Below are 14,289 nucleotides of genomic sequence, written 5' to 3'. Positions count from 1 at the left end.
TATAACTAATTTTAGGGAGGTGTTTTATTAAAACTTTAATTAAGAAACAAAAATAAATAATGATGATAATAAATATATAGAATAATTGCGAACTTTTTTAATATTTACTATTTTGAGTTCATAAAAAGTCATTTTTAGTTTCTTAATTTAGATACTAAAGAAAATGAAAAGGAGAAAAACATAAAGAAATCCAAAATGATTAAAATGAAGCCCCAAAATGGATTCCCCCTTCTATTCTGAAAAAACTAACCAGGCCCAAAATTCCCTTCATAGTTTCCATTTTCCCTCATTTCCCTCTTAGGTTTTCATTTATTTAGATACTCAATTCTCTTATTTAACCACCTTATTGTTTGCGCGTTGAGTTATTTTTTAGCTTATTTCTTTCCAGCAGCAGTCAAGTGATACATTTAGTTATACTGAAGCATACATTTAGCATGCAGCATTCAGTGTAATACCAACCTTTAGGCATGCTCAACACATAAATTAGAAAATAAATGCTCAAAACTAAGGTCAGGTTATTACAACGCGAACCCTCTTTTTGCTAGAAGTGGATCCCTAAATGAAGTTAAGCTCTATGTTAGGTCTAATTTTCAGTGGTAACAATTTAATTTGCCTAGGTTTAGGTATGAATTTTTCTAGCTCTTTAGCTTATTGTTCATTCTATCCAAGATGTATTGGTAGTTAGAGCTTTTGAGTTGATAGTTAAGAATAGAAAAGTCAAGGTATTTACTAATATAGGAATGAGTTTTTATTCCTCAAAAGGTAGAAATAGTATTTTTTGGTTGAGGGTGGTATTTTGAGAAAAATAACCTCTTCGTTATTCAAATACTCATACATAATTTATGTTAAATCTGTAACACAATCACTTGCTTGAACCTATCAAAAAAAAAAAAAAAAAGACAAAAACACAATCATTTGCTTGAATAATTTTTGCACCCCGAAACAAATGATATTTCATATTGTATCATTCCAATGACTAATTTGCTCATACATGTTTACCTTGACTATATGAGAAGGTTCTACCTAGAGTTTGATGAGTTCTTCGAGAGAGGAGTTATCTCTGAATCGTGATAGAACTTGGTCCTTGTGAAAACTACGGTATCCATCATATCCTGCGAAATTCGGGTGGAAATTTCCTGGAATTGGTTAATTTAAGGCAGTTTTAACCTTTTAAATTGTGAAACAATTAGTTATCTACTCTTAAATTTTTACTCAATATATTGTTAATCCTGTATAACTAATATTCACAACAATGCTATGACAAATACTTAGTTAAAAACCTGCAAAAGGTAGTAGAGGCATGCAGATGCTCGATCTGGGGTAAATGATATGAGTATGTAGTTTCCTATAATTTAAAACCACAAGAAACTAGGTTTTTTCGTGATGGGGGAGAGTGTAGTGACTTTTATGGCAGATTCTTCGTGAGCTGTTACTCTCAAGTTTTAATTCGAGTAGTTGGTCTGACAGATTTGGCATTTAAAGGCACACCTATAGCAAATGTAACCAATATAGGCGTGCCTTTGCTGCTATATGTGTGACTTTAAATGGCAAACCAACTACTTGATCGCCATAATCAATAAAACTTGAGAGTACCAACTCAAGAAGAATCTGCCATAAAAGCCACCGCACTCTCCATCATCACGAAAAAATCCAGTTTCTTGTGGTTTTGAATTATAGGAACCTACATTTTCATGTTCTTTACCCCATATTGAGCATCCGCATGCCACTGTTATTTGTTGGCTCTTAACTAACTGCTTGTCATAGCACTGTTATGAATGCTAGTTATATATGATTAAGGGTAGATAAATAATTATTTCACCATTTAAAAGGTTAAAGTTACCTGAAATTCACCGATTCCCGAATACTTCCACCCGAACTTTGCACAATATGATGGGCACTGTAGCTCTCCGCAAGGACTAAATCCTATCTCGATCTCAAAGATAGCAACATTGAATTTCACAGGCCTTGAATTTTTGACACTTGATCTGCAAAAGGACTTTCCAGAAGGATTAGCTGACCCTAAAGGATTGGTTTGGCAGGCAAATGTTATTCTCTGATGTACATGAAATATGCAAAGCTCAATCATTGTTTGTATTTAATCAGTCTTGTGGTGACAAGGGCATGTTGCCTTGCCTCCTAAATTCCTAATTGATGCTTCAACATTCTCAATCCCTTTACATTTTGCCAAAAAATTGCAAATAACTATGTGTTTGTTCTTGTACAGTGAACAAGTCAAGCTAAGTGAGGAGGACTAATCCTTTTTACATGTGAGTTCACCAAAATTAAACTTGGAAGGGCTCCTTTGCCAACATATTGTACAAAAGTAAGAAACTGAAGAAGGTTTTCAAGCATTCTGAATTCTAACTTGCTTTCTTTATTTGAGCCTGAATGAAGGAAAACCCCACCTGTCCATTCACACGTGGCCTCTAGCTTCCTTAGGTAAATCAGCTTTATTTAGGTAAATGTTATGTGGTCCAAAGACAACCCTGTTAAGCCTCCCCCTATAACAGTGGTTGAAGGTTATACTCTCAATATTGCTGCTCAACTCCTTGATCTCCATTTATGTATAAATCAGCTGTTGTGAATCAGATTCAAGCTCAAGTTTACTGATTGAATTGTCCAGATACCACTGTATCCTAATAAGAATGGGTTTTCCTTCAGCTACATTGTACTGCCCTGCCCCAGTGGATAAGAGTAAGCTATTGTATCTCTCCTCTGTAGCTTCTCAAATTATCTCCAGCGCCACTCCTTCCCAGATTTCCTAGGCTACTATCCTCAGCATTCAGCTTAAAGACATGGTATTTAGCTCTCTCCCATAGGACTTCGTTGACCTGTTTCCTTAGCTGAATCATTCTACAAATCTGAGTCCAATTCTGTTGCCACTCAATCTCTGGAACTGAATCTGTATTATATGCACCATAGAATCAACGACCTGGAATTTCATTCTAGCATAATGCAACCACCATTAAATTTAATGACTTGATGTCTAAAGGTAAGTGCATTACCCTGTACTCCCAAAGCAGAACCGAAGTATGACCACACTTTCCTTGCCATCTTTCCAGTCAGAAGAATATATTCTAATGATAGTATAACAATAGCATTTCGAAGAAAAATTGTATTCCGTATTTGCTAGCTTATCATCAGTAGGTAGCTTCTTTCTCATAGCTCACTGAAATAGAAATGAGCATTTGAAGGAGATTCTTCTATGCCAAATCATCTTGTGTGAAAAAAGGGCCTCTGAGTTGTCTGATTATTATCCAAGCAGAAGAGCAGGTAAAATTACCCGCCTGAGTAGTGTTCATCAGGGGCGTTAGCATCATGTGGATAAGTACTTCAAGTACCTTTGACAGAGACTTAGTTGACAACACAAATTCTTCCAAGATGCCCAGTGATAATTATCCCATCCTTCAGTAGAGCGCCAAAAGAAACTCGCCATATGTTTCTCAATCTGACCCATGACTGTATTAGGTGGAGATAATGCAGATAATAAGTGAATTGGCATTGCCAGTATGACATGTTTATAAAGTTAGCTTTTCCACCAGTAAAGAGCCTCCTGTGCCACTCCTGCATTCTCTTTGTGACCTTCTTGAATCAAGCTGCAAAATACACCACCTTTTCCCCCTCAGTATATCAAGGACATCTCGGATAATTGACTGGGAACTCCTTCTGACAAAAACCAATGATCCCATTCACCTTTGTGATTCTTGTTGGACTGACCTTTTCAGATACAATAAATCCACTCTTGTATCTGTTAATTTGATGCCCAGACATGTCTGCGTACACCACCACTGTTTGAGAAGGTTTAATTTATTGATAGTTTATTTGTACCGAACCGTTTATGTCTGACATATTTCATTGTATGAAGTTTCTGTTTGCAGCTCCAGGAATCACTTCGTCATGGGGTGAACAACGACATGATGGTTTGTGTAGTCCAAAGGAAAAGAATGAAGAAAAATGACTATGATAGTGCAGATCACGATTTTGGGCCTCCTGACTTTGACATGCCAGAAAATGCAGACATGAACAGCAATGCTACTCCACATGGTGAAAAGGTTAGTAAACTAGATAAGGATTGTGTTTCTCTGAAGCTGGCTCAATGTGGCATGGACGAGTTAAGTTGGTAGTACATTTTGTTTTTGCAGCATGATAATTGTAGTCCACTTTTTTATAGTGAAGCTCATGAAGATCCGAATGGTCCTGAAAATCTTAAGGATCTTTGTCGCTAAAATTCATAATCTTCATAAAGTTATGGATTTTAGGTACAAGTGTGTTGCAGTTTCTAAGATCTCCTTTGTTTGTCCTTTTGTTCTCTGTCAAGTTTAGATATTTTATCGCTCGTAGTGTTTACCGCAGGAATCGCATCTGCCCTTTGACATTTATGAATATGGAGTAAGGGTTTTGAGCAAGTTATCCCTGGAAGGAAATGATGAAAGCGCCATGTCTTTTCCTGATGTTGTCATGGGTTCGGAGAAGCATGACATTGCTCGAACATTTTCTGCACTTCTGCAATTGGTAAAATACTTTCTACATGAATTTTAGTGACATTAGAGTTACCTACCTTGGAAAATAGAAGCAACACATTTCATTTTTTGCTGTTCAAATTTTATCTTTTGCCTGAGGCCAGCAATAATCAAGATTCACCTTTTTTGTTTTGTTTAAAACAAAGATTTGTAGGTAACAATGGAGATGTTAGTTTGGAAAGAGGCGAAGTATGTGAGTCCACTTGTTACACGGCTACAAATCCCTTCTCTATCCGGCTCCTTAGGCATGATAACCGTGGGGGGGAAATGCAGTTTCAATCATAAAAAAAGAGAGTGAAATCTCCAATATGGATTAATCTGTGGTCCATCGCGATACAGAGATTCTGAACTTCCTGATGTGAATATGATCACGTCAATAATAATACTGAGATGGTTAATCTGTGGTCCCTTCTCCTTCATATGGATTCCCACAAATTGGGTTTGTTGCACTATAGCTAGTTAAGCAACATAGATAGTACTTCAGTCTTAGCGCAAATAAAGAAGGTGATAGTGGATCACTTTGCTTTAGCCCCCTGTTAGAAGTAAAGAAACCTTGTCTTACTCCATTTATGACGATATAGTACGAATTGGTAGCAATAGTTTCCCGGACCATGTTATAAAAAACTAAACATAAACCTATGTGTCTCAAGACACTACACATAAATATAGCCATGACACCCTGTTTTAGGCTTTCACCATATCCAACTTTATAGCAACATTATTACCTTTGTTATGTTTCTTGATCCCATGTATAATTTCCTTAGCCAACATGACATTCTCATAAATGGATCTAATTGGATTTTTTTTTCATGGTTTTGCATATGTATGCAAACTCTAGTTAGTAAAAATTGTATTCAACGAACATATTGTACTCTTCGTGATTGTGGTGAGCAATATTAGAATGTGCATGATATTTACTGCTTGCTCATGTATATATAGTCTAAGTTGTGTTTTTTTAAGTAACAGTGGTTATTAAAGTGATACTGAGAAGTGCATATTCTATCACACACATTATAGTTATAGGAATGATTATCGATTGGTTAAAATATTACTCCCTCCATCTCAATTTATGCGATGATATTTGATTGGATATTGAAATTTAATCTTAAGCTGGACTGAGCGGTGCATTGCGCCTTGGTCTATTAAGGGCAAGATCCATCTTTGCGCCTGCCAGTCATTATCGTATGCTTGTGGTCCAAGCCCAAGGATTCAGTATGAAGTTCCTAACTACTTCCATACAAGTCAAGAAGTTATTGTAGTTGACTAAATCTTCTACCAAATTCTAAGGATTCAATGAGTATAATTGGCTTTTCTTAGAGTGAGAAGCAAGAAACGTCAGTCGAACGCTATTGGTATCACAATCAACCGATGTACACATGAAAGATTCGAATAGTATTATTGGCTTTTCTTACAGTGAGGAGCGAGTAATGTCAGTCGAACGCTATATGTATCACAATCAAATGATGTGCACATTAAAAATTCGATTAGTATAATTGACTTTTCTTAGAGTGAGGAGCGATTAACGTGAGTCGAGCGCTATTTGTATCACAATTTACCGACGTGCACATTAAAAATTCAATTTGTATAAATGGCTTTTCTTAGAGTGAAGAGCGAGTAATGTCAGTCGAATGCTATCTGTATCACAATCAACCAACGTGCAGTATGACTCAACCTAATATGCGACACATTATACCACTTCGATAGATCATGTCATGTTTTTGGTGTAACACAATGTAATGAAAATACCGTATTGATATATACTTTGTGCGTTTATGTTAAATCTTGTTATTATTTTATACAAAAAATGATACATTCTAATAATAGCGTGAATTTCACGTGCCTTTTTTTATAGTAAATTAAAATTAATTGAACTGAACCGAAATTGAAAAAACAATTGATAGGATGGTTTTGATTTTTGAAAAGTGTAATTTTCATTGTACACATTGAGTACGGTATAAGTTTTTTTAAATAACCGATCGAACCGAACAATTTACCCTTAATTCGTTTACAAAGTTGTGACGAAAGTTGCTTCAAAAGGCTGAAAATTTTATTACAAGTCAGTTTATCCAAATTATTTGTCTGCAAGCGAAGTTTTGCATCCGAAGGCTTACTACCACTTGTTATTAAAATGACTTTATATTTTTATGTAGTTGTTTAAAAAGAAAAAATATGTAGTCCTCCACCCCGTGTTCTTTTTTTTGCGCGGAGTGCCCTTCTTTTGGGCTGGTCTTTATATTTTGCCCCTCATTTATGCCTTCTTTAAATTTTGTCCGTGCCGCCTGTTTAATGAAAGTTTTTTAACGAAATTACCCTTACCCCATTAAAACCCTTTCTATTTCGTCATTTGTCCTTTTCTTTTCTTTTATTGCTTCTTCGCTCATCCTCTGTTTTGTGTCTGTCTTATCTGTTCTAAAATTTAGGTACGAATTTGGATCTTTTGCTCGTTTCAATATTTGTTTTTATGTTAAATTGTTGTTTGTTGAATTAATATCTTTGTCTTCGTCGTTTTTATATTTAATTGATCTTTTTTTATTTAAAATTATAGTGTTTTGTTAAAGTGTCTGTATGATTTTTTGAACTTTAGTTTCGTTCCCCATGTATATATTTTGGTTTTTTGAATGTCGTATTATGAATGTCGTAATATGTTTTAGTTGATTTTGATATGCGTTTTGGTTTTCTCTTTGTTGAATCTTCGAAGTTTACTTACTGACTTTTCTAGTTCTTAACACTTGTGTAAAATTTTGTTTTGCTCATGAAAATGAAAGTTTGCCTCTAATAGCATACTTTGTTCTTTTGTAAAGTGAACTTCTGCCTCCTCCGGCAGACTTGTCTAATTCTTAACACTTGTGTACTTTTTTATTTTGCTTATGAAAATGAAAGTTGCCTCTAACAGCATACTTTGTTTTTTTGTAAAGTGAACTTCTGCCTCCTCCGGCATACTTTTCTAGTTCTTAACACTTGCGTAAATTTTTTGTTACGTCCCGTATTTTTATACATTGGGACAACCCGGATTAACTATGACAATTAAGGGCCAAGACTATTCCGGGATTTGAAGTCGGGACTTTTGACCATTTGATTTTATTTTGAGACATAAGTTGAATATGAAATTGAGGGCATTGGACACTTAGGAAAAATTGGGACCACAATTCATAAAATTGGAATTTAAAAATCTTGCACCAAAAGCCATGGTGGCCGTGTGGACTTGAAATGGTCCCACACATTGTGTGGCCAATTTTAATTGGTCCAACACATGTGTGGGCCATAAACAAAGGGAGATATTTGTGGATACTTAAAAAAAGAAGACTAAGTCATCTTTCTCATTTCCCACTTCTACACTTAAAGAAAAATAACAAGACTTGGAGAGCCTCCACTCCCCCATGGTTCTCGGCCACAACCAAGAAAAATCAAGTCCCATTTTTGCCTCTCTAAAATTATTTCTTTGGTATAAACCCACTATTTGGAGGTCCCTAAGTAGCATGGAAGTATTGTTTGGGTCATTCAACCACTCATTTTGCCCATTTGCAAACCCTAGCCTATTGGTGGATTGGAGAATAAAGGTGAGTTCTAATCTTGTTTTTGGAGTTATAAATGTTGTATGCATATTGTAGTATGCTAAAATGGATAAAAATCATGAAATATGAAATGTTGAAGTTGGGTCTTGTGTTGGGTGTGTTGACCGTGTGAAGTATATGTGTGTGGTGTGGTATTGGGTTGATGAATTAATTGCTTGTAGCATATTGATTGTCGTAGAGTGGAGAAGAGAATAAAAATCATCGATACATGTATATGTGTAGTGTAGCCGTGTATATAGCCTCCAAATGGTAGCAAAGAATGAATTAATATCGCTTAGCGTCGTAATGGTTGTTGTGATGATTTGTATGTTGGAAATGAGAGTTAAATGCCCCGAATTGATATAGTAAGCGTTGCGGACTGATTTGGAGAACTTTGTGCATTTAATGCAATCCTTATATATGAGAACCATTAACATATGAATATGTGTAGTGTGAACGAATGTGAGTCATAGATTATGCCGAATATCGCATTATTATCGCTTAAGCGCTTTCGTGTCGTCGTTACGAATTCTAGTTTGGAATTGAGCATTTAATGACTTAAGATTGATGTTGAGATTGTACGGGTTGATTTGAGGGTTATTGTGCGTTGATATAATTTGTATATTTTATGAAAATGGTATCGTTATATTGTGAATTGTGATACAAAACATGAATTGAAAGTTGGAAGTGTGCCCAGTGGGCTGCTCACGGGTAGGGGTTGTTTTCGGCCAAAAATTTGGAGAAATTGTGGATTGTTGGAAAAATTATGTGAATTGTTTAGAATGTTCTCGAATGTTGTTAGTATGAGTTTGGGTTAATAATCGAATGTACGAACGATATTGTGGCTTGAAAGTAAGCCATTGAATTGAATAATTGGAAAGTTGTCGAATGGTGTAAAAGAGAGCTACTATTATTATTTTGCCTTTCGAATTGATTATCGATGTTGCTAGGTTAGTTATTGTGGTTGTTGTTGATTTTGAGCCAGTTAAATTCTTGGGATGGCCTATTTACAGGGGAAATGCTGCCGAATTTTCTGTAGAATTTAATGTTAGTTGGAATAAATGGCTTAAGTGCCTATGTTTAATATTGGATATTCGTTGGCATATTTGTAGACCTTGGGCAGCCCGAGGCGTAGATTGGAATTTACTTTAGATTGGCCATCTTGGAGTGCGTACGAGGTATGTAAAGCAACCTCCCTTCTTTTTGGCATGTCTTAGTTTTACATAGGCTAGATTAGAGCCTTAAGGAAATTCCAAATCCGAAATCCGAGCATGATATGATCTATATATGTTCCTTGGCACTCTTATGTATGATTTGATGAAATATGAACCTTTATGTATTTGAAATAATCGCTTTCCGAACTTTGCGCAAAAAGGTTTCACTTTAAAGAACTTCGAAATTTCTGAATGCCATACATTTCACATAAATGCTCGGATTGCTCCAATATTTTTATAAAAGTTTGCATTATGTATGATACGTATGTTTTCCATAGGCGGGCCCGACTTGGGTAAATACCCGTCCGTGGGTCCCGCGACTTTCCTTTATGTAATTCAGAGAATCTTTGAAAGAATTTGGTATGATTATTATTCCGATTTCAAATATGATCATTTTACTTATGTTTGAATTTATGATAATGATTTTATGCATATGACTACTCACGACTCTACTCGTGCATTCTGTTATTCCTTTCGCCGAGTCCCGGGCCGGTTCTGTTGTCGTGCGCATTTTGATATACTCCGGAGTTATGCTGTGTTTATGGTTCACCGAGCTACTCGCAAAAGAGGGTCGGGTTCCACCTATATTTGGTGTTATGCTGTGTATGGTGTTATGTTGTGATGTGATATGTGACGGGGATACGGAGATTTGAAACTTTCTGGTGTTATGCTGTGTTATGGCGCCATCGACGGGTGGGCGACCATATTCTTCTGTACCCTATGCATTACTTACATATTTTTGAAAGTAAGCAAATTTTGATATGTTGGATTTGCACTTATGTTTGGTACTTCCATTTCGTTTATGTCTCAGATTTGCTTTTTGTATATTCTGCTTTGCATACTCAGTACATATTTCGTACTGACCCCCTTTCTTCGGGGGCTGCGTTTCATGCCCGCAGGTACAGATGCACAGTTTGGTGATCTTGTCACGACCCAGCCCCGTGGGCCGCGACTGGTGCCCTGCTTGGACACCCAGACAGACATACAAGCCAAATTGTCATATTAAGGCTTAACTTACATTTCTTATTCATCATCTTAAACAAAACTGAAAATGAATAATATCTTAAGCGGTCGCGTATACAGAATATCATATCAAATCAAAAGGGTCGGCGGAATACACATCGTCGTACATATGCACATATACAAATATACAGGCCATTTTGGCCGTATACAAATCTGATAGGTTGGCGGAATATACATCGCCAGATACATATACGTGTGTAGACAAATGGGCCGTTTTGGCCATACTAGCAAACGGGACTGTACTAAAACGCAGATCATGCACAAACAAACACACACGTGACCCATGACCCACATATATGACTACAAGCCTCTACAAATCATATCGGAACATATGATGGGACAGGGCCCCGCCGTACCCCAAATAGTCAAATATACAGAAGCATATGTATGACAAAAAGGCATATACCAAAGTGTGGGCTCCGAATTAAAATGGAGCTCTCTGTAGTAGCAGAATGTGTGGCCTACACTGGCAGATCACGAACCTCTGTACCTGCGGGCATGAAACGCAGCCCTCGAAGAAAGGGGGTCAGTACGAAAGATGTACTGAGTATGTAAAGCATAGAGTACAGAAATACAAACCATAGCTGCCATAAAAAGGTACAGAGAGAAGATACCGAATCAGTACATCAGAGTCTGCGCTGAAAGCATATGTATATTTATATATATCATGCAAGTAAAAATCATGCATAAGGCTCAGGAACGTGGTCACCACTCCGACGCTGGTGCCACACACAGCATAACTCCAGAAGGTTTCAAATCTCCGTACATCTCCGAACATAACATATCACATCATCAAATCATATCATAAGCCATATCACAGCATAACTCCATAAACGGTACCCGGCCCTATGGCGAGGTCTCGGGAACCGTAACACAGCATACGGCCGAATATATCATAGTGCGCACGATCACAAAACCGGCCCGGGAACCGGCGAACGATGTCATAATAGCAGGCACGAGCAGAGTAGTGCGGAAATCATATGCATATACATAATTAAATTCCCAGACTCGACAAATAAGTACGTATACATATATTTGAGATCAGAAGGTCCAAAGTAAGTATCGAGTCTGTCGGAAGTAGCATACAAAAGATATAAGCCTTTAAGTTTACAAACTTTCGAAAATATATTTCATGAGCCTTTTTCTGAAAAATTTGGTATCATTCACAGTGGGGAGCTTTCAAATACCTTATGGAACAAATCAAACGGAACCTTAGAGTCATAGGCAAAAGTCTCTCTTTTATATCATACGAATTTAGATCAAATCAGACAAACGAAGGAAATCTCGGGGGTAATGGGCCCACCTCGGGTCAAGTCGAGGTGGCGGACATAAATCACGAACATTAGACTCTATGGGGTCGTCCATGAAAGTTTCAAAGCGATTCTATCATATTTGTGCAAGTTACGGATGTTTGACCAAGTTTCCAACAAAACATAAGGATTATAGTTCAATTGCACTGAATGAATAGTACCCAAACTCAGACTCGGATTTCTATGAACAGAATAACCCCCGAGGCTCAAATCCAAACCTAGTATACCTAGGACATGCCAAGAGAAGGAAAGGGATAGCTTTACATACCTTATTCGCTCCTTACGCCTCTCCAAATTCAAATCCCGTTTCGTCCAAAATCTACATTTGGTCACATTTACCAAATATTAATCATAAGGTTTAAAAGTTCAATCTTAACCAATACTTGTCTACAGAAATTTGGGCAGCATCTCCCCTATACATACAACATCCCCGAGATTTAACTCGGCTCAAATATCAACAACCATACCAACAACAATCCACACTTTAACAACTTCATTTACATTATAAGGATCGCAACAACACAACTAACATATTAAACAAAATTAATCCATTTCCATTCTACTTCCATACACCACACGGCCACACCCTATATTTCCAACTTCCACCAAATTCATTCAGCTTTCATTTCCAATATAAATTCCACCATAACCACAACTAGAATACAACATAAAATTCAACTCATATTGTCTATACAACATCACATATATACGGCCACCTACATACATACACACCCACTTTGCAAACTTCCATATTTCCATAAATTCTACTCATTTCTACATACTACAACATAAACAAACCTTCATAACATAATAAAAAAGAATTGATTCTTACCTTTTTCTACAATCTTCTTCCACCTTACTTCGCTTTGCTATAACCCGGAGGGAATAGACGTTTGAATCCTTTAAGTCATAAAGGAGTAACCAGTATAAAACCTTGACTAGCATCAAGATCAAGTCTTGGCCGAGAGACCACTCATTTTCGTGATAGCTACTGGTTTTCGTTAGAAAACATTGCAAAGAATGGATAGAAATACTTAATAACCAAAAGTTAATCCTTATATTTTTTTTATTCACTTAATGGATAAGGTTTTCCCTTTATGATGTGGTCAAAAACGTGGCAAGAGGAAGCATGCATACTAGTTGGTTTGCCTTTATTTATTATAAATACAAAATGGCAAACATAGACCATGTGCACTTTCGTACTTACACTGCATTCTTCTCCAAAAATGTGTCCACTAAATAAATTTACACCTAATCATATATTGAATAAATATCATGATGCCATGTGGATGACTACCATTTGGACTTTTCCCACTACTCTCCCACTTTATCCAATAATTAATCGGTTACGCACATAATTAATTTCTTGATCCCAATTCACTTTAATAACAATTATTTTTAATACATTTCATATACTTATTGCCACAATTATGTGACATAGCACTAGTCCATAATCCCTTTTGGTACCCATAAAATGTTATTTTCAATCACCGTCATTCACTTTCGAGTCTTAAATAATTTCGGGGCCTCAAACTTTTATACCATGATCTCTTTATTTGCATACTTGAATGTGACTAAAATTCCATATAGTTCGTTATAACTTGTTCAATTTCTAAACTTTGACAAAACTTATTTTCTCCGATTCGTTTAACCTCCACGACACTTACTTATCGCTTGTTAAACATAGCATAAATACTTATAACGTCATAAGTAATATTGTCCTTGAACTTATGTCAATTAACTTACGACAAATCCAATGCACAAAAATGTGGAATTTAACAAATTCACGCACTAATAGTACGAAACACTTATCCTATCAATGTAATGTTCCTTATATTTACTAAAATTAATGCCTACCATTAATCCACATAGTCACTACACCTTTTAATAGTAGCTATTCCATCCTTGCTGTCCCACTTACATTTAATATATAATACATATTTTCCAATTAAAAGGACTTTCTATCTGTTACACTTGTAAACAAAAAGCACCATATGCTTCCTTCTATATTTTCATCTAGTAATCACTATATCTAATTGGTAACATAGTATTCATACGGTAATCATATAGCAATGGTGCAGATATAAATATCTATCATACGTATTCTTCAATAATTCTCATAATAGAAAAAGATAGATTTTCATAAGAGAAAATAATTTATGTACCCATAACAAATAAAATCTCATTTCTAAATGTCCTCATACCGCACACATAATTAGAAATGTATCCCAGAAGTAGTAACAGTAATAACTATAGAAAATCATACTTATCAAATATTTACTAAAAGGGGTTTACTTAAAATAAAAAAATACCATATCAAGACCATATATAACAGTTTCAAAATTCATCAAACTTATTCCGTTACTAATGTCATTGAATTCGTACGCCTTCCAACTTGTGAAAACGCGGGATGTAACAGATCTACCCATTTAGGACACCCTCTTCTGCTGTTTGGAGTGCTCTTCTCATTTCAGAGCACACATTTTGGTATATATTCGTTCGCTATGTATATATGTATTTGTTCAGGGGCACGGCGGGGCCCTGTCCCGCCATATGATTCGGTTTGTCTGTTTAGAGGTCTGTAGACGTATTTGTGGGTGTGTGTGCCTACTTCTGTACGGATGTGTTTGCATGACTCTATTCGTTATGGCAGCCTCGTCGGCGTGCATTT

At 36.2% G+C, this 14,289-nt stretch overlaps 1 protein-coding gene across 5 annotated transcripts; it reads left to right on the top strand.

The window, feature by feature from the left end:
• The first annotated feature begins 285 nt into the window (after positions 1–285).
• On the top strand, positions 286–5,442 carry LOC132645579 (condensin-2 complex subunit H2-like). 5 transcript variants are annotated; one of them, XR_009584137.1, is made up of 4 exons: positions 286–2,323; positions 3,879–4,052; positions 4,354–4,512; positions 4,667–5,442. XR_009584137.1 is itself a non-coding variant. In XM_060362637.1 (4 exons), the coding sequence occupies exons 2-4, from the start codon at positions 3,915–3,917 to the stop codon at positions 4,676–4,678; spliced, it is 309 nt and encodes a 102-aa protein (XP_060218620.1). In that variant the 5' UTR covers positions 2,330–2,694; positions 3,866–3,914; the 3' UTR covers positions 4,679–5,442. The 5 variants fall into 5 exon arrangements, 2 of the variants coding, with proteins under 2 accessions (XP_060218620.1, XP_060218619.1); XR_009584136.1 differs by having other exon boundaries at positions 1,441–2,323; positions 3,866–4,052; XR_009584135.1 differs by lacking the exon at positions 286–2,323 and adding an exon at positions 2,330–3,800.
• The last annotated feature ends 8,847 nt before the right edge of the window (positions 5,443–14,289 follow it).

The sequence above is a fragment of the Lycium barbarum genome, chromosome 6 (genome assembly GCF_019175385.1).
Source record: "Lycium barbarum isolate Lr01 chromosome 6, ASM1917538v2, whole genome shotgun sequence".
Taxonomy (NCBI): Eukaryota; Viridiplantae; Streptophyta; class Magnoliopsida; order Solanales; family Solanaceae; genus Lycium; species Lycium barbarum.
This window is presented reverse-complemented; position numbering and strand designations above follow the sequence as displayed.

Bases quoted from the DNA above. Each gene is read 5' to 3' on its own strand.
- LOC132645579 (XM_060362636.1), top strand. The intron at 4,053-4,353 runs GTTAGTAAACTA...TGTTTACCGCAG, and splicing joins CTACTCCACATGGTGAAAAG to GAATCGCATCTGCCCTTTGA.